This window comes from Cebidichthys violaceus, unplaced genomic scaffold (genome assembly GCF_023349555.1).
Source record: "Cebidichthys violaceus isolate CVI_PGR_0920_01 unplaced genomic scaffold, fCebVio1.0.p SCAF_80, whole genome shotgun sequence".
NCBI classification, from domain to species: Eukaryota; Metazoa; Chordata; class Actinopteri; order Perciformes; family Stichaeidae; genus Cebidichthys; species Cebidichthys violaceus.
The window spans coordinates 298,787-318,956 of record NW_027176965.1 but is presented as its reverse complement, the minus strand read 5'-3'; the positions used below and the strand labels follow the sequence as shown (position 1 = coordinate 318,956).

The following is a 20,170-nucleotide window of genomic DNA, read 5'->3' as shown; positions in this document are numbered from 1 at the left end:
GCTCCGATCTTCCAAAATCTCTTGGAAGCCAAAGAAATCACCCTGACCTTCATGTGAGGAACGTGCACCACATCTCCATACTGGTCTTTGGTCTGTACGACCACAGTGGTCGGCCACCCGCAGCGTATGTCATCTTTGTTCAGGATCAGAGATGTCTTCTGGGGGTCTGCGTAAGAGTCTGGCTGCAGCCACCTGGATGGAAGAAAAGGACAAAAAGGAGAGAGACAGGAAAGTAAATTTCTAATCTGTAACGAAATTAAATTGCAGAGGGAAAGCTAAAATAAAATTTACAACCAACACATAGCTCAAAATGGAAAAGGCACAGTGTATAGTTTACCTGGCCAGACGTCCTCCGCTGGAGGTCTGTACACAGGTGATGAAGTCCTCAAGGAAAGAGTGCTCATTGGTTTGGAGGTGCAGGGGCAGATTTCCCTCCAGGGCCTCCAGGATGGTGGGGGAGTGAGACAAGGCCAGACCCTTCCCCAGGATCCCGGAGTGGGACTTACACACCTGGGGTGACGTCAGAGGAAATAAGAATCAGGGAAGGTAGAGCGATGATGAAATATAAAATCCTTTCCACGAGACAACAAATAAGAGGATCTCTGAACTTAAAAGATGACACACCTGAAGAGAGGCTTCCTCAAGGATCTCAAGATCCTCTTCCAGTTCATTACCTTCAGTTAAAGATGAGAATACCAGATGATTGATTTACTCAAGACGTTATATCATATTATTTTTCCCTAGCAGTGACATGCACAACTTGTCAATATCATGGATTAATGGAGAAACGGCCGAAGCAAATCCCCTCATCCAGAGTTTTCCATACCTATAGGGAGGGCCAGGTCCTTCTTCATCAGAGCTGCAGCACACACACTGCCCAGGAAGGCCAACTCCTTCTCCAGCTGGATGATACCCTGAAATGTCCATAATGTTATGGTCAGAAAGGTTTTTTTCCCCATTATGCATAAAAGAATGCAAGTCCATCCCGCTGCACAATATACAGAGGAATGAACAGGAGGGTCTGTACCTCATCGGGGCCGGGGTTGAACTCGTATCCCACGGCTACGCACTTGAAGCCATAAAAGCAAGCTTTCTCATCTTTGACGTAGTCCGAGGCCGTTTCCAGTGAGAACAGAACTTCGTTTCCTGAAAGTAGAGAGGGCGGAAAAACAGAAGATGAAAAGAGAGACAGGTGGGCGGAGTTTCGTATGCAAGGAATCGCTGGTAAACTAATGACTGCCTGCTGTGGCAGGTGGCTCAGTGAAGCATCATTAAGGAGATTAAAGCCAGATGAGAACAATTAAGATCAATGAACTGCAGCTGTGTTTAGAATGGTGTCGCCGCTCAATCACTACCACATTAAGCTACACACATATACGTACATATCGCGAGTGCTGTCACAGTTTGCACATATATGCGTTACCTCAATAAAGAACACGTTTGCCTGTTTTTGTTGCTAAATTTTCCCCAATATAGGAATAGTTTTGTGGTGTTGTATGAGGTATTTCTCCACAGTCAGTGTCTAACCTACAGTAGATGGAGTTTAGAGAAACAGACAGGAGTACTAGCACAGGAGCAAAGCAATGTACTGCTGTAGACGGAGCAAAGCAAAACCTATTTTAGATACTTAAAAAAAAAAAAGAAGTTAATATCAGTTCAAGGATATGCTATATTTAGAATGTCTTGCCGTCAGACATCCCTTTCTGACGGGGAGCTGAAGCCGTTATCGATGCTCTCTTTTAAAGTCACGAGACTCCTTTGACAGAAACATTGACAGAGGTCATTTCCTCGCAGAACACAGGAGTTGCTGGTCTTCCGCTGCCTCTGTCGGTCATTTTGTTCGTGGTATTGTGCGATTTTGGTGAATCTGATCGAACTCATTAAAATCAATAACGTCACACGGTAGCACAAACAAACTAACTTATCGAGGCAGCGGTAGAGAGGTCAAAGCGAGGTCAAATGACTCGTGTCTTTGCAGAGACCATAGATGGATATCACGTCTGACAGCAAGGTAAAGCAGTGAGGGTATTCTAAAAACAGCGTACACTTAGACTGATAATGATTTTTAGGTGTCTAAAATTCTTCCACAGCAGTACATTGTTTTGATCCGATGCTGGCATCTACTGTAGGTAAAACACTGGCTTTGGAGAAGTACCCCACTTGAACAAATCCAAACTATCCCTTTAAGGTATGTAGCACATCATCCCAGACTCTGCTGCTGCTGCTGCTTTGGGGCTAGATAGTTGGTTGGGCAGTATCTGCTAGCTTAGCATTTTATTCAGAATACAATTTAAAAAGACAAATGTTTGATCCTCATTAAAGTTGTTGTGGACAAATTTACTGCAATGCATAGTTTCCCTGATCTTTTTAATACATTTCTTAGATAACTGCTCTTAATTACAAGTCTGACAAGCACTTTAAATGACAAACGTATGCAATCGTAGTGCTGATGAATTGAAATATCAGAGAAGTGCAATCACTTAGTAGCCAATGATGATGTTAAAAAGCACTAATATTGAGAAGCAAAAGTTGGCAAATGTAATTAAGTGTCTTCAAAAGGTTAATGTCTTGATTTTAGAAGGAAGAATGCATCTTTAATTTGATGTGGTAAACTTGTTTTTCTCTATCGGTCTACTATATATTAAATCCACCAAGCCTCTTGGCTTTTAGAACTTATGGATTTATTGCAATTCTGTTATTGCCAAAAAAAACAGTCACAACGTTCAGAACTACTCCGGCTCCGCCTCTCTCACCTGGCAGCACCAGGACGGTGGTTGGCCAGCCAGTGGAGCCAGAGAACTTCTTGAGATCAGTCCAGGTGTTGATGGTGTCGTGGATCAAAGGTTTGCCCCCCAGGCTGGACAGGTGGAGGGTACGGCTGGGGATGAGCAGGCGCAGGACGTCCTCTGGCTGCGCAGTGCCGCACTGCTGATCAAACTCGATGGTGGTCCAGCGGACACAGTCGGGGAAAGACACCTGAGGAAAGGCGAGACAGAGCAAGATTCATTTTTTGCACTTTAAATTACATTTGTGTCTTACTTCTTACAGATGGAAGTCTCTTGCTGAGCAGTTAGCATGCCAAAGGATACCTTACCCTGTATTGTGTGACGCCAGCTTGTTTGTAAGGGTGGTCACTCTCAATCACAGAGTAGTGGTTTGAGGTGGTGCAAGCCGACAGGCCCTGCTCCGGCTGGTTGCCGGTGGTGCTGTCTGTTGACTGGTTCGGGTTGAAGGTGGGTGGGGCGTACTTTTGGTTGAGGGCGGAGACAGCAGGCAACAGCTCCTGAACGAGTCCAAAGACCTCAACGGCGGCCTGGATGAGGGAGAGCGAGGCGTTTCACCGCGATGCCACATCAGAGACAGACAATCCACTAAACCAAGATAAAGGCTTTTCCATCTTACCTTAGGTACTGACGCGGCCACGGGGCCGATGTAGGCCAGGATGAGGGGCAGCAGCATGGAGAACAGGCTGGAGGAACTCAGTAGCTCGGGAATGTCGTCCACTGGAGATAATAAAAGCACATTGGTTAAACTGAAGAGAGGCTGAGCAGATAATATCCAAAGTCAATGCAAATGGCTCTGCTGCGATGCTTTTGTAATATGTCCGTTGCTCTTACCATCGACAGCAAAAGCTCTGTGAAGCAGGTCCTTCGCAGCTCTGACCACAGCGCTGACCACGGACAGAGCTCTGCTACAGTTCTTGTCTTCCTCGTTGGCTTTACTCAGCAGCTGAGACTGAAGATCCCCGTCATACTCGCTCCTTCAGCCACAAGAAAGAGGAAAAAAAAAAGTCAGGAAAAGAACCCCCAAATACTTCACAGATTAGATGTTATGGAATGCCGGCTTTGTGTGGACCTGTAGTAGAGAATCTGAGGGATCTGTCCTCTGGTCTGGTTGGTGCCATTGCTGCTCAAGCTGCAGGTGCTGAAGGTGAAGGAAACACCGTCGGAGCACTGCACCGTGGTCATGCCTCCATCCCCGTTAGCTGTCCGGCTGCCGTAGTTCCGTAACCGCACAGCGTACTTTACACCCTCCTGCAGAACAGAATAAATTCATCAGTGAGACTATATGCATTTGAACTAAGATCAGCACACATGTGTAGGAAGTTAGACATTTGTATCTTTATTTGTATCTCAACTGTCATATGCATGTGTTATTTTCTCGAGAACCTATGTACCTTGAGCGGCACGGCCTTGTCCATGCGAATCTCAGCAATATCGCTGGGAGAATCGTCGGTGCTGTAGGTGCCCTTCACCAGCTCCAGGGACGTCCACCTGTGAGAATGCGCCGAGTCCCCTGGGTGCTCCGTCTGTGCCTGAAGGGTGACGGGAACACAAGTTGTAAAAAAAAAAAAAAAAAAAAAAAAAAGAGGCAAAGGAAGAAAGCTAGTCAAGCAACACCAGAAAATGTGAGCTGAAGATGATTCCTAATCACTTACGTCGTCGGCCAGCACCTCCAGTTCATACTCATGGATGCCCCCTCCTCCGTAGACGCACACGCCCACCAGCACGACGCCTGGCTTGTCTACGGTCATACAGATGGCATCCGGAGAGCCATTGCCCGTGTTCCAACTGCGGCCCTGGCTCGTTTTGGTGAAACGGTTCGGGGATGCTTTCACGGAGTGGAGCGAGTTCAGTCCATCAACCTAACAGGCGAGGACACAACAAGAGAAGTGGCCAAACATATCACATCTCTTCCACAACCACACAGGGCTGATTAACACATTTGTTTTACTCCAAACAACAAAATCCTGCGCTAGAATTACCGCCTCGCCATGTTGCAGTTTACAATCACGTCTGTCCAAAACGTCATCACTTCATCATTTACATTCTATTAGGTATTTGTGGGAAATTGTCATAATTAGGATATGTGTTACGAACGAAAAGGTGTTTTGAGAATACAAACTATAACTATTTCTATCAGCCTGCTGACAACAGAGAGCCAGACACGACTGCACAGGGATCCAGGCGCTCAGGGGAGGAAGAGTCGTTTCCCTGACAACAGACTGGGGAGAAGAAAAAAAAAACAGGGGCTGCTGTCGAGTGACGGTTCCTATGGCGACGAGAGCGCCAGAGTCTGCAGTACAAGGCTACGCGTGTGATGATAATTAATCTAAGAGTGTGACAGAGGGAAGGCGACAGGAATCTGTCCCACCCACTTAGTGACTCAGCATATTGAAAAAAACAACAAAGGAAATCCAATTGAAGTTTTTTTGTTACTGTGTTTTTGGCAACGGTACAGACGTCACCTTGTTCCAAGAAAAAGCTGTCACTATGAAAGGTTAGCGCAATCACAACAGAGCTTTAAGTAAAAGGACATGGCCGAGGAAGGAGGTAAAAGAAAAAGAATGAGGAGGCTGCACTGTGGCCAGTCTGAATTTAACTGTGATCCCAGCTGTTTCCATGTTCCCGGAAAAGAAAAAAAAAAAGCACCACATGAGCACAAAAAGAGCAGATCAGGCCTACAAACAAGCCTCGCGTTTGTCTTTGTGAGGGTGAGTTACCTCGGAGCCCAGGGCCGAGGCGGTGAGCTCGGAGACGATGGAGGCCAGCAGACCGCAGGTGTTGGAGACCAGGTGTGGAGAGAACAGCTCCACCTCCTTCCTCAAACTCTTCCTCACCGGCAGCACCACGATCACCAGCATCTTCTCCAGAACCTCCCGGAAACTGGTCATGCCCATCAGGTTCTCCTCCGTCTAAGGGGGGGGAAATGTGATGTTAGTGTTTTTGACACAGAGTTATCATCAGAGGGGTTTTGATGAGAACAGGACGTGGTAATGATAAAAACACGCCAGAATGTTCTCTATCTGCCAAACTGTTTCCTAGGTCACCGACCACCTCCACCATTTTGAAGTGAGGACGCCCGATGCACCGTGTACGACGTGCAAACACTCACATGGCTCAGTTTCTCCATGTGGGCCACCAGCAGGGGGAAGCGGTGAGCGAGGGCAGAGTCGTTCTCTGTGCTGACTTGTTTGACCAGTGAACGCAGCAGCACTTCCCCGTCGTACGCGATGGGCAGGATGGATGTCAGCTTGACCGAAGTGTTGCACAGAGCCGACATCACGGCCGCCAGCAGGCGGCTGCTGGACGTGCGAAAGTTGGCCTCGGCAATGTCCTAAAAGAGGAGGGAGGACAGGGATGAAGCTCAGATTTGATCACCTTGTTTTAATCTTTCTACAACGTTCAGTTAACAACCGAAGACAACACTGTTAGGGAGCTATGGCTTTTCAAACGCTGGTGGGCAATCTTGATAGGAGCATCATCTCAATATCTAAAATGTTCACTAGATGTAAAAGTGCATCTGCTGGATTTTGAAAACACTCTTGACAATCTTTAGAGCTTAAATAATTGGTGAATTAGTTGATTGACAGAAAATGATTCATCGACTTTCTGGATTTTCATTGTTCAATGTTTCTTGTTTCTATTGTTCATCAGTAAAAAAAAAAATGCATTCAGTGGTTACATATTCTCAAAATGTGCTGCTTTTCTGTTTTTAGACATTGAATATCTTTTGGTATTCTGTTTAGACAAACAAAAGCAATTTGAAGACGTCATCGTAGGCTTTGTGATGGACATCAACATGTTATAAACTACACTAATGATAAATCAGGGGAAAAAACAGATGAATTGCTAACGACAATAATTCTGTAACTAGTTTCCTATTCAAAAAACTCTGCCGTCATTGACCTGGTCCAGGCAGTTGAGCAGGTCGCAGAGGCAGGCCCACTGCAGAGCCGGGGTCGGGTAGAACGAGTGGAAGCAGGCGGTGAAGGTGTTGTGGCACTCCTGCAGCACAGCTTCCAGCAGGGTCAAAGGTTGAGACAGGTAGCCCTGGGGGTCGTTGTCCAGCTTGGTCAGGCAGTTGTCCATGCCTTCTGACAGGATCTTCTTCAGCAGGCTGCGCGTCTTTCCCACGCACTCCGCCAGCTTGCTGGACTCCTCCACCACAGCTTTGGTGCTGGCTAGAAACCAAAGAACAGACAGAAAAAAAAAGAGAAACACATCGTGAGGTCTTACTAACAATAAAGCGCTCAATTGAAGAGTACTTTTTGAAATATATAAACAACCTAGTCTTTAAAAGTCTTAATGTTATCCAGGCAACAGACATAAAGGATTGGCACACTGAGTATTTCATTCAAAAATTAATAAGGATGAATTTTGTCAATTGTTTTTTTTTCCATTCAAAAAAGGCAGGGAACCAGCAGTGCCACTAACAGCTTGAAAGTAGCAACGCTGTGGTTTTTACTTTTCTCCAAGAACGAGCCGTTACATTGCCGGAGACAAAGTCCCGCTGAGTTGTCTGTGCTCCTACCGGCGATGGGGAAGATCTCACAGATGTAGACCCTGAGCAGGCGGAGGCAGCACGTGCCGACGAAGCGCAGCCTCTCCAGGTCCAGCAGGGTGGCTGTGTACTGGAAGCCCTTCAGCCCTCGCAGCTCCTCCACGCCCAGAACCAAGGTGGTCCAGCTCCAGTGAAGGACACTCAGCAGAGACTCAAAGCACTCCTACAGAGAGGGACAGAGTGAGACAGTCGCACAGCGCTGAATAACATCCATCTGTCAAGACAGTTAAGCACAGAGGAGGCGAACAAATATTCAAAACACCGAGACGACACTGACCACTGAGACGGTACGAGCGAATGAGCGTTTAAGGATATGGACCGGTTCACTGGTCTGCTGCTTCCCTTTAGCTGCATTGCCATCATTTGAAGGAAGCCTGATGTTCAAATACAAAGAAACAATTAAAATAATTTACTTGACAAGCCGATAGACAAAAGAATGCTTGACTCACTGTAAGCAGAGTGTAGAGAACTACACTTGCCTGTATAGCAGCTGAGGTATTTGACCCGCGTTAACATCTGTACCGTTGTTTGACTTCTTAGAGCTTTTGAACTGAAACACCACACTTAAGAGGGAGAAAACAGAGGAATGAAAGGGCTGTGACAGAAACTCAAACATTCTCTAATTACATGATGTATTCATTTATGAATGCAGGAGCATCCTCTACATTGTGAAATGCGTTTTACCCATCGTCTGTGGTAATGGTAGCCTGTCCGTGGGAGCCACAGTCACTGCTGGGTCCAGACACTCGGGCCCACGCCACATACCACCAGCCCAGCTGCAGCAGCACCGGCTCGTCAAACATCATGGCATACTTCTCCCTAAAGATGAGACCGGCATTGCTTCCATGAATCGTTTCTTTCCAAGAAAATAGTCGGGAGAAGCGAAGGAATCCGTGAACTTGTTGTTGTTTTTTTTACCTGGCAGCGCAGTCGTACGCCAGCACGTCGGTCTCAGCCAGCAGATCGCCGTCTGTCTCGTGGTCACCCCCGTCAGGTCCCAGCTCAAAAAGCTGCACAACAACAGGACTGGGTTAGTACGTCGTAAACACCTGTGATATATTTGAGGCAAGGATTCTACTCTAGCCACTGAGTGTATTATCCTCCAGTTATTGGTTACGATGCAATTATTTTAGCTTTGTATTGATTCTGGTCACACAACGTAATGTTTTTGCTAGTCTGGTCAGTTCTGGCGCAGAGCAGGTGACTTTTTTTAAATTGCAGCTATACATGCTGTGAATACATGTTTAAAAAGAATCAAGTGTCTCTTCGTTAGAAAATAGAAATAAAATAAAAAGTGTCACAAGGGGGCTCACCTTGATCTTGGCAGTGTACTCCCCTCGTCCCCCGAACAGACCCAGTCCACCCAGCAGGATGTCTGCATCGGCACAGAACCGGATGGCCTCCACAGAGTGGGCCGAGTAGCCCCAGCCACCGCCGTGACCTATAACATCAGAGTCAGTGAGGCTAAGCAAGTTTATCCACTCTTAAACACTTCGGTTGTTCACTAAGGAGGATGATCTGAGTTTTTATGTTTCACACGCTCTGCAGCTTTGACTAAAAAAAATGTTTAAAGGTCAGCCAAGCTCTGACATAAACATATACTGTAGCTAAGTGGAGAGCAGGGCCGCCTTTCAATCAGAGGGTTGGCGGTTCGATCCCCGGCTCCTGCTCTACTAGTCTCATGTCAATGTGTCCGTGAGCAAGACACTTAACCCCAAAAATGTCTCCCGTAGCTGCGTCTACGGTGTGTAGATAGATACTGAATTGTAAGTTGCTTTGGATGAAAGCGTCTGCTAAATGACCGTAATGTAATGTAATATACTGTACAAGCCAAATGCATCTCCCAGTTTGTCGCATCATACATCATTTACCATGACTCCTGCACAAAGAGCCCACTTACTCTCAAAGCGGTTCACCACACTGTAGTCCTCCTTGGAGTAGACCTTCATCACTGCCTGGGTTTCTTCCTCCGCGCTGGCCACGCCCATCTTCAGCTCCTGCATGGCGGCCAGTGTATCAAGGCAACCTAAGTGGACGGCCCAGTACACCTCCTCTTAGCATTGAATGATTATGAGCACAACTTCATAACAGTTTGTCATGTTTGGCTACAATCTAAGAGCAAATCTATCCGTCAAAGTGATTTTACCAAGAATTGAAAGCACATGACTGATTCAACGAAGGGTCCAGTACATGAAAAATCAGAAAAGTGGGGTTTGGGACAGAGATTAACATCTACTTTGAGAAACACAGATGCATTATCCATCATTACTAGTGTCGTAGCATGCGTGCACTTATTCATTAGTCCCTTAATAAAACGGATTCATATGACCAAAGACAGGGCTGAAGAGCAGAGGATTACCCAGGATGTGCAGGGCTCCGTGAGAGCGAGTGGTGGTGGCGTGTGATCCTGAGGGCAAAGCAAGCTCCGGACTGAGGATGCTGCAGCGAGCCTGTAGATCTGTGGCAGAGGGCATCCTGGCGTCAGCTATCACAGCATTGTAGCACAGCATCTCTTTTGCGGCAGGCAGGAACCTAAAAGCGCACAGAGGGATACGAAGCGGTTACATTATTTACTTTGTGAAAACAGCATAAATTCATTTAAAATCACCTTTAAGAAGATTCACTTAAATTGGCTAAATGAAAAAAGTATAGACCCCTTCAAACAAAATGCAATCCTTTTTTTGTTCAGAGCTCTGATCCATCTACTTAACCAAAACAGGTTCTCTGAATACCCGGGTAGCATCACATTTCAGTTCTCTTTAGTCTGTGTTTATTTTCTCCTCGGTTAAAAAAATTATTCCAAGGCCAAGTTAATCTCATCTGTGGGGGATTTCAACTAAATGTTAAAACTTGGGATAAAAACATTGCTTAGCGACAACTAAACCAAAATGTTAGTACAGCCCTTGGACTGACCTCCATACGACATCATACACAGGGTCCAGACACAGGCCAAATCCCTGCAGGTCCTCCTGCTCAGAGTCGTTGAAGGTCCTGCAGCTTCCGTCCATTTTGTTGATCAGCAAGCATTTAAATGGAGGCGGCTCAGACGCAGAGGAGGGCACAAGGCCAATAATGTGTTTGCTGGCAAAGATCTCTGAAGTGGCGAGGACATGGGAGTTGATAAGAGCCTCATCGATCCGCAGGAACGTCTGGTCCCCGCTGGCACCGATCCAGGTGGCCTTTCGCCCATATTTGGCCCCAATGTTGGGCATGGGCGATGGCTTGGCATTCCAGTAGGGCATGTCCAGGATGGGCCGGCCCAGCTGTCCTTTCTAAAGAACAAGGAGTATATATATATATATATTCACTCTGAAGAGCAGTTTATGGTCAACTATATCAAAACAGGTGCAAAGCAGTGAACATTTTAAATACTGCCATCATACGAGTAAAAAGCAAGAATGTTCTTCTTACCGAGAAGCTGCCGAAGGTAAAGACCTGCCCGTCCATGAGGAGAACGGCTGTGTGGTTACTGCCTGCTGTCACCTGAACACTGGGACCTGGAAGGGCCTGCACCAGAGTCGGAGAGCCCCTAGCAGGTGGAAGCATCTAGTTCAGGTTGTGTGTCCACATGAGTGCAGCAGCTTGTTTACTTGTGTTTTCAATGGAATTCAAAATCTTTCAATCTTTACTAGAACATTTGGGCTGAATTATCAAATGAAGGCCTGAAAATACCATCGATAAGCAGCTTTCCTAGAACACGTGTCCAACGACAACAAACTTTACGCCACCACTTCCTGGTCAGTAGAATTATGGGTAATGTAGTATTTCATGTAGTAACCATTGCTTAATGTGTAAATGACATGAAATACTGCATCTTATTTTCCAATGAACTGTATTTTATGCATTACAAATAATTCCTTCCTTCCTTCGTGAACACGTATCAGAAGAAATACCTGGAGTTCACATCTCCGTGCCCGAGCTGCCCGTGTTGGCCGTAGCCAAACGTGTAGACATCTCCGTTCTCCATCAGCACCACTGTAAAGCACCATAATCGTGATGGTTATTCACTCCTCTTCTTCGCTTCAAGGTAAAGAGAGTCTCGTTCATCTCTTGCTCAGAGGTTTTTCTGGTGTCAGACCAGAAGCAGCAACGCGGGGGAAAGGAATCCTACCTGAGTGGTGAAAACCGCAGCTGACCTGCACGGCTCGCAGCTCGCAGTCAAATCTCACGGCGCCGGGGGGGTAGGTGGTGATTTTGCTGGCGTCCTTCTCCCCGCGCTCACTGCTACCATCTACGAGGCAAACGAACCAAGTCAGCACATTTGAGGAAAAAAAATGAAGGAGGGGGGGGGGGGGGGGGGGGGGGGAGTGAGGTTTAGTAGCAACTTCAGACAACAGAGGTGGATGTCTCTGCACGGTCCTGGAAAACAGAGCTGGAGGGAGAAGAGGACTCAAAAGAAGGCGGGCAGGAAAGGGAGAAGCATGCCGAGATAGAAAGGAGGGGAAAAACACACCTCTGTAACAGAAAGGCTTTTGGAAATCAGTCCCATTGCAGATGTGAAGATGGATTATGTAGCAAATTATTTGATTTCCTTCTCAACAACGGCCTGTTTTCAATGAGGAAGAGGGAGTCTGGTTTACCCTGAGCCCTGTTTAAGAGGTCACAGTTGTAGTGTGTGTGTGTGTGTGTGTGTGTGTGTGATGGGAGAAAAGTTGGATAGAGTCCCATGCGTTACAGTAAATACAATGACAGTCAATATCACTTTGGACCAGGAAGCAGCTCATTGTGGTAAACCTCTGTATATCTGAGGTCTGCCAGAGGAGATAAGAGCTTTAGGTTTCAGTATTACCTCGCAGTAAATGTAAAATGAAGTTTGACTGGCTCATGGCCCAAACATTTAGGAGGGTTTAAAAAGTTGATCTCATGGTGACAACTGTCAATGTAAGAATATGTAAAAACAGAAGTGCTCCACATGACATCTAAAGCACAATTAGAGTTTATTGGGAGGTCACAGACAGAGTATGGCCGGGGGGGGGGGGGGCAAGCATCCCTCTTTATGAGTGTAAAACCAAGGATGCTCAGAGGAGCGATATATAACCATATAACCTACGGTAGCCTCACAACGGTGCATCAACCACAATGAATATTCTGCAAAAACAGCCTCAATTTCTTCACCGACATTGATTAGCTCTGCTCTGAACTAGAGCACACTGTTCCACATAGAACTGTGGAAATTAAAATAAAAATGTTTGTCCTTAACAATGAGTTTCTATTTGGAAGTGTTTCCAAAATACATTATGTCAGATGAATGCTTTTACATCAACAAGGGCACAATGCTACGGTTCCACTCCAACCTGCGCCACCTATCGGCAGGAGAAGCAGCAGCGGCTCAGACGGGCACAAGCTACAGACAGAGATACCAGCTGGTTGTCAGATTCATGCAGGCAATGACTGATACAGTATCTTACGTTTTCATGAACTAAAATATATATTTTCCCCTGAACACTATACTACAGAGAGAGTTTGAAGCGTCCCCGTGTGTCCTCTGTCTTCCTTGTGGTTACTTTAGAAAGGAAAGTGAGACGGTTTGTCTCAACCAGATTCCGCTCTTCCAAAACCAACCAACACAAATGAACTACATATATATTCTATCACTGCGTTATGTCAGCTGAATAACTCCAGACTGAAAAGGTAACTCCAGACAATAGACACGTGATGGTCCAGTGCCTGAAAGGTTACCGTTATGCCAAAGTCATGCATTTGTTTGTGTTCGTGGTCGAATCATAAATCTAAAAATGTGGATTATGAAGCCAACAGGCCTGCTTCCTTCCTCCTGCATCGCACGTTTCAGCTCGTTGTTCATCAAAGCTCGCTGTCCCCAGTGATCGCTGTTTTTCGTCCTCTTGCAATGCTAATGTCGTACCCGTGAAGTGGCAAATCAGCCGCTACGGGAGTGATGGCAAGTACATTTCAGGATTCCTATTTAGGTCAAACAACAGCAGCGGGGCAGAGCGGGCATCCTGCTCTGAGGATTAGAACGGTTAAACAAGAAAATGAATTAGCAGGACAGACCGGGTCTTTTCTGTACTTCAGCCCTTTCCTATGCTCGGTCTTTAACCCTTTTAAAAGGCTTCACAGTCATTTCTCCACTGTGAGTCACAGTGGGTCCCTCTTGCCAACGGGCCACATTGTTTTGTTACCACGACACCTGGTGAAGACATGAGAGTCCCGCCGTCAGAGAGTGAGAGAGGAGGTGGGCGGGACAGCCAGATTGGGAGATGAGTCAAAAAAGGGGTGTCTCTGCACCCGTTGAGTTAGTGAAGACCAAAGTACCTTTGTGCTTGTCCCGCTTATGCCTTAGTGCCTGAAGGGGTCTTATTCTGGCTAGGGCCTGCTCACGCTGGTTCATAAAAATGGGACCGGGAAAAACAAGGGGGCCTGGGGGAGAAAGACACTTTCACATGCATGCACAATGCTCACACATGGGAAAGAACACATGATAAATACTTCACCACAACAATGCACACACACACACACACTGAAAAAAGGATAAAAGACACAAGCAAAAGGGGGAAGTCACCAAGACACAACACCCAAGCTCACACAGCAACAGAGAGTTTGTAGCTTCCCCCTATTCATAGACTGCTACTGCCGTCTTCTCACTCTCCCCGTGTCTATGGTTTATTCTCTAATGTAGAAAGTATATCATAAAGCCAAAAAAATAAAAATAAAAATAAAATCACAGCCCTTCTCTAAACATAGTCCCCAAACTGTTTAGACCTGATTCATACCTCTGCCCTCCTCCAGCCTGTGCCGGCGGTTGACCCTCTGTCGCTTCTCCTCCTGACGGATCTGAATGTGCTCCTCGATGTTCACTCCTGGAGGGGGAGGGACAGGCACAGCTGAAAACCCCCCCAAAAATAAGGACCCAGGTACAGGCAGCCCAGAACAGGATGCAGGAGGAGGAGGAGGAGACGGAGCAGAGCAGAACAAAACAAGACACACGTCAATGAATGATGGAAAGACGTCATGGAGAAGCAATGACTCTGCACGACACGAGAACCAAACGTAGGGTGAGCGACGACGAGCGCGCGAAACGAATGGGACAGGCAGTGTGACGCGTGTGGCGTAAGCAGCGCGCTAGCATAGCTCAGGAGGATGTATAGCTGGCACACTTAGAATATCACATCGCATATGTGTGTGTGTGTGTGTGTGTGTGTGTGTGTGTGTGTGTGTGTGTGTGTGTGACATATTAACATGCAGATGATTTATCAGACTTTGTGAGCAAAATGTAGAAACAATGCGAGTGGTGATACAGGCGAGTAAAGTATGAACGAGCACAACAGGGGGTGGTGGTGGTGGTGGGGTGTCATGAAGTCGTATAAGACATCAGTTGGCATACCTAGCAGCAGGTCCAGAGGAATCATCTCCTTCACTGCGTCAAAGATGCCTCTCTGTCTGGCCTCTTGACCATCCAGCTCCCTGGCACAGGCCTTGCAACAGCCACACGCCGAGCAGCCAGACTCTCCAGATCCACAGCCGCAGATACTGGTAGGACACCGACGGACAAATACAGTCACATTATGAGAAACAATATAGCCAAAAATGTGTTATTAAAAAAAAAAAAAAGATCCTCCATCCCCGTGTGCACATTTCCTGGCTCTCGACAGTACTTGCTCACTGATAAATGCCTTCTTACCCTCCTGGTACTCTGTCCGGCCGTCCGCTGCTGACACAGCTGGCGCCGTAGCCGGTGCAGTCTCCGCACACCGTGCACACCATGCACTGGTCCAGCTTCCACTTGTGCATGCCCGGCTGGCACATCATGCTCTTCTCTTCCTTCTCCTCCAGCTCGTCCTCCAGGTCCTCGTCCATGGCCGTGGCCATGCTCTCCACACCGAACGCTACAAAACACACACACACACACACACACACACACACACACACACACACACACACCAGATTGAGCGCAGTACAAAGACAATGTGCGTTTATGTACGACACAAGATACAGTATGTTGTCGTTTGTGTGTGCTTGTCCATCTGTTCACCTTTCCCTGCCTGGCTCATGGATCCAGTGTCTCTGCCACACTGGCCCTTGTTGTTCACCCCAAACGTCCACACTTCACCACTCTTGGTCAGAACACACGTATGGGCCTTGCCCATGGCAACCTGAGTTACAGACTGACCTTTCAGGTCCGTCACCTGGCCTGTGGACGAGAGAGCGATGATTATAAAGAGAGCGAGAAACTGAGAAATATACTAAGATCTTTCTAAAAAAAAAAAAGTCTTTATCAAAGAAACTGCTGAAATGTCTCAGAGAAACCGAGGTTGAAGAAACAGCCCTGTCCCAGTCAACTCACAAGTGCTGTCACTGTAAATAGCATCTTTGCCAAACATGTAGAGCTCTCCGTCCTTGGTGACGATGCTGCTGCTGCCGTTGTTACACGCCGTGTGCACCGCTGTCTTGGTCTCTAATTTGATCATCTTCTTGGGCTTGTACGGCTTGGGCTGCCTGCGGCTTTTAGCTGCAAGGGAAAACAAGGGACATCAACGTCAGGACTTCAACTGAGGGGGCTTTGATTCGGCGCTTGATAATACAATTCATTTGTAAAGGTTTGCCCGAAGTTTGAAATTGTCTTACTGGACTCTCCGTCCTCTCCCTTGCTGGCAGAGCCTGTGAAGAACACGCTTCCGTCTTCGGCCACCAGCAGTGCATGAGAGCCATCGTGGCCGACAGAGAACTGAATGATTTTGGGAGACTTTGTAACGGGCAGTTCCACCCACTTCCCCGCTGAAGGGCCACCCTGCTTTATACCCAGGCTCTGGTACTTTCCGGTGTAGTAAATCTAAGAGGAGAAGATGAGAAAGGAAGTTCAGGATCAAATTGTTTTCTTACAGTGGGGACTTGTGGATCTACAGTATACCCATTTGTTTGCACGATGCTGTGTCAAAAGTTGAATCTGTTTAAAAAAAAAAGTTTAATTTCTTTTGGCAGATGGCCCAGAATCTTGAATTGGGACAGCCGACATCCCTGCTGCATCGACATGGGCTGTCCCCAACACAATTTTTGCCAACAGTTGCCTCTCACTCTTAACTCAGAGAGTCAGTCGGTAAGAAAAATAGATCTCAGGCAGATTTATGACCGCTAGAGAAAATAAATCTCTCCCGGCAGGTTGTGTCAGGGTCACAACTTGCTGCCGTTGCGTCACTGAGCGCTGGTGAGGCCGGAGCATTAAAACAGCGGTGGGAGTCGTTTCGTCAAACTTCTGGTCCTTATTTACTCATATTGTACTTTATTTTGTGATTATTGTCTAAACGAGAGCCGAGGACAAAATGTGGACTCCAAAGATTTTCCTTTTTATTGAAACAAAAATGACAACAAAATGAGCAATAAGCACATCATATGAATGACAATGGTTGCTGGTCCATAAAAACTAAATTGCTCACACGTTGACCTACAAACAAATAAATACAAATCCTGTGTCAACATAAAATAAGAGACCTGGCTTTGTTGAGACTCTCAGCGCTCGTTCTTGGTGCGCTGTTATTTTCGGCCTGAGCCCATGTGTACAGTAACAACACAGCAGGTATAAACTGTGACGCTGCTGTACAAATGCTGCTGCTGAAGGAGTTTTTTTGAATTTTGACTCAATAATGATAACTCAAATCATCTGACATTCGCTTTATGATAATATGAAGAACACACAGTGGCTTGTTAATAAACACTGGGCCTTTGACTCTTTCCTTTACACCAAACGTCCGGCATCATTTCAGACTCTAGCGATGAGCGAACTTTGTGCCAAGATGCAAGTCAGCTGCTCCTATTTTTACCCATCCAGCCAGTCTGGGTTAAGGTAATCTGCAGATAAAGTGTGCGGTGAGATTAGGCCTCCACACAGACACAGAAATGCGCAACAGGCGACTGCCCTGGCCTGCTATCTACAGACGAGGCACAGTGCACCACACCTACAGCACACCCCGACAACCTGCATAGCTAGCATGCTCGTCTAAAAGAAATGTGACGTATGTCAGGAGGCCCAGCCACTCCCTACAGCGATTGGGCCTCCTGCTCCATGACAGACTCAGTCTGAGTCCGTCACAGACTTGAGCTTCGTTTATACTCGCTGGCGGCGGCGTAGCGTGAACATCCGCAGATGGCACGCGACCAACGAGCATGCACTAAGGTGTTTGTGCTCAACGCGCTGTTTGCTGCATTATTCGCCGAAACATATTCGTGGACTGCTCTACTTCCTTTATACAAGGCCTGTAAAGACAAAAGCCAAGTATAAAATGTAGTATAAAAAAAAAACCAAATATGGAATATCCTGTAAACAATTTTAATTGGGTTGCATAATATAAACTCAAATGTAGATAAGAACATCTGGTTTCTAAAGCATTCCTCTTTACCATGACCCAAAAACGTAATGTCTATAATGTTTACTCTACCTTCATTTATGTGTGTTAATACCTCATGTTGGTGTTTCTACTCTCATATAAATTCATATACATAGAAAGCTTCACTTGCAGTGGGGCATGGCTATCAGTCAAGAGCTACTGCTTAGTTGGGCGAAATACTTCCATCTGCTCAAGCAGAGAGGTCACTGTATCGGCTAAACATGCATAGAAAAACTAACAAGAATTGGGTCCGGAGCACAATAAACAATACTTAGATCACGAGACATCTCCCAAAAAAAAAAAAAAAAAATACAGCTCCCTCATTATGTTTTATTTAAAGGGCCACCAAATATATCCAAAACAAGAAGAGATGTCTTATTGTTATGCTTTAGTTTAGTGCAGCCTGACCTAGGAAAATGTGACTGCAGCTAACTGCACACAGATGTTCTGAGACAAAGGGAATGCTCGTTTTACACGCTGGGCTTCATGTGGCCAGTGTGACGAAAGAAGGAAGGGAAGCATGCAGAAACACAATTCATTTAGAGCCTTTTTACTACCCCCCCCCCCCCCCCCCCCCCCCCCCCCCCCCGAAGACTCATTAGCAGGACGAGAGCTGTTAAGAGTCAACGGTTCAATCTGTTCCAGCGGTCGTTTTCTTTGTTAAACTATTTAGGCGGATACGATTTCTCACACTCACCTTTCCCGAGGCGGTCTTCATCAAAGCAAACTCCCTGCCTGCTCCAAGCAACGCTGCCTCTTCATCAAAGCCTGTGCCTGGGACGACAACATTTAGACACAAACACACAATGAGACAAGGCTGGAAAGAATGATTTGTTTTCTTCTTTTTTAATTCAATGTATTTTGAACAATTTCTGACACACTTGCTACCGTGTCGACACGAATGTCATTAGCAGGAATACGCATGAATGTAAAAACGTCCCAAACCCCACCGCCTGACACAGATAGAAGTATATTTCCATCACTCACTGATGATGTGCAGATCCTTCTCCAGGTCGAACAGAGAGATGCCGCAGGCGTGCAGACATTTCCTTGCCAGCTTCAGCTGCAGTTCCTGCTGCAGGGCCGGGTCTGAGCTCATGGTATAGATCCGCACCACAAAACCATCCTGCAGGAGTCGGGAGGGCCGACGGGAGGAGACGCGGTTCAGTTTCATGACTCAACGATGCTACAGGGTGGCACTTAAAAGAGTCCAGCTATTTCATGATACAGCAAATATAGCATATAGCTATTGCTCATGTCTTTACTTACCATGTATCTTACATGTCTGTACACTAAATATGAATATTTAGTGTACAGACATGAGTGCGGCAAGAAAGCTAATTGTTTCTTTAAATCGCCCCCGAGGACATGAAAACACTTGACTGCATGACTTTAGTGGGGAATGAGGGAATTCACTACATTTGCATTGGATAGGCACACTCCTAACTGGAAGTCATGGATAAGTCTGTCAACTGGTGCTCCATTTATCCCAACAGCGCCATGGAGGGTGTGATCGATCCACAACTCACAACACTTGTAATTCGTTACGTTGAACTGAACCGCTGCTAGGGCGAGGCCGATGTCGTTTGTTTTCTCAGGGAAGGACGCGTCGGGGCAAACGCGGGTGTCCTAGTCACCGTTTTCAGAGGTCTTCATATTTCTGCACGTCCAGATTTAAAAAAAAAAACGCAACTGGGGAGTTTTCAAACTAAAAACGGCTTGGCCAGTGTTTTCAAACGTCTCCGTTTTTAGGGGGTCCTCCGTTCATCCGGGGTAGGATGGACGCGAGCTGTGCGCTTTATAAAACGTAGCGGTGTGGATGCAGCCTCGGACTCGATGCAGTGCAAACAACAGATGATGCAGCTGCCAGAGATGTGGACTAGTCAAACTGTAGGGGACGTGGCTGAAGGGGGGGGGGGGCAATTTACGAGGCGGGGGGGAGCAAAGAGAGGAACACAACAAGGAAATAATTGGAAGCAACAGAGGTGTAAGAAAGGATGGAGGGTAGCGTGGGGATGGTCTGGTTTCCACAGTGTGGTAATGATGACGCACTCATCCATTGTGCTTTGATTCCTGCCGAGCAGAGCACATGTGCCACTGGCATCATTAAATAAAGCACCTCTATCCTCCAGCCAGTACAACCCGTTGACTTTTCCTCCCTCCCTACATGTTACCTTCTTCCTATGTCCTTGACCTCCTACAGTTCACCCACATCACCCTCTTCCTCCGTTTTCCCAGCAATCTGAAACCCCCTCGTTGTGTGACTCATGTGGTTTTCCCTCAAACCGTTAAGTGGTCTCTGCTGTGGTTGCATTTGCTGGCTGCTCAGAAAAAAAAAAAAAGAAAAAAAAAAAAAGAAATGCATGCAGCTTCTGAGAAACTCCTCCCCCCCCCTACCCCCCCCCCCATACAATATCCCCATCCCTTTGATTAGCCTAGAGACCGCTATCAAGCTAACTGCAACGGCAGCTATATGGATTCCACATCTT

At 46.6% G+C, this 20,170-nt stretch overlaps 1 protein-coding gene across 3 annotated transcripts in view; it reads right to left on the bottom strand.

Annotated features, from left to right (window-relative positions):
* mycbp2 (MYC binding protein 2) overlaps nt 1-19,051 on the bottom strand; it is a 45,229-nt gene extending 26,178 nt beyond the window's left edge. The window contains exons 1-36 of one of the 3 annotated variants that reach the window (XM_068702128.1): nt 18,669-19,051; nt 18,379-18,455; nt 15,928-16,132; nt 15,647-15,811; nt 15,335-15,493; nt 14,984-15,188; nt 14,687-14,832; nt 14,076-14,186; nt 13,618-13,722; nt 11,456-11,575; nt 11,238-11,319; nt 10,756-10,873; nt 10,258-10,616; nt 9,704-9,876; nt 9,245-9,370; nt 8,658-8,785; nt 8,263-8,354; nt 8,029-8,163; nt 7,824-7,907; nt 7,622-7,718; nt 7,315-7,507; nt 6,690-6,964; nt 5,896-6,117; nt 5,504-5,695; nt 4,439-4,645; nt 4,178-4,315; nt 3,856-4,034; nt 3,618-3,760; nt 3,403-3,503; nt 3,095-3,313; nt 2,754-2,976; nt 1,028-1,146; nt 827-914; nt 625-674; nt 338-510; nt 48-192 (exon numbers count right to left, since the gene is read on the bottom strand). In XM_068702128.1, the coding sequence (XP_068558229.1) occupies nt 48-192; nt 338-510; nt 625-674; nt 827-914; nt 1,028-1,146; nt 2,754-2,976; nt 3,095-3,313; nt 3,403-3,503; nt 3,618-3,760; nt 3,856-4,034; nt 4,178-4,315; nt 4,439-4,645; nt 5,504-5,695; nt 5,896-6,117; nt 6,690-6,964; nt 7,315-7,507; nt 7,622-7,718; nt 7,824-7,907; nt 8,029-8,163; nt 8,263-8,354; nt 8,658-8,785; nt 9,245-9,370; nt 9,704-9,876; nt 10,258-10,616; nt 10,756-10,873; nt 11,238-11,319; nt 11,456-11,575; nt 13,618-13,722; nt 14,076-14,186; nt 14,687-14,832; nt 14,984-15,188; nt 15,335-15,493; nt 15,647-15,811; nt 15,928-16,132; nt 18,379-18,455; nt 18,669-18,855 (5,541 nt within the window). In that variant the 5' untranslated portion in view covers nt 18,856-19,051. The remainder of the gene's footprint in view (nt 1-47; nt 193-337; nt 511-624; nt 675-826; nt 915-1,027; nt 1,147-2,753; nt 2,977-3,094; nt 3,314-3,402; nt 3,504-3,617; nt 3,761-3,855; nt 4,035-4,177; nt 4,316-4,438; nt 4,646-5,503; nt 5,696-5,895; nt 6,118-6,689; nt 6,965-7,314; nt 7,508-7,621; nt 7,719-7,823; nt 7,908-8,028; nt 8,164-8,262; nt 8,355-8,657; nt 8,786-9,244; nt 9,371-9,703; nt 9,877-10,257; nt 10,617-10,755; nt 10,874-11,237; nt 11,320-11,455; nt 11,576-13,617; nt 13,723-14,075; nt 14,187-14,686; nt 14,833-14,983; nt 15,189-15,334; nt 15,494-15,646; nt 15,812-15,927; nt 16,133-18,378; nt 18,456-18,668) is intronic. The other 2 variants (XM_068702129.1, XM_068702130.1) reach the window with 2 other exon arrangements.
* Between the last annotated feature and the right edge of the window lie 1,119 nt (nt 19,052-20,170).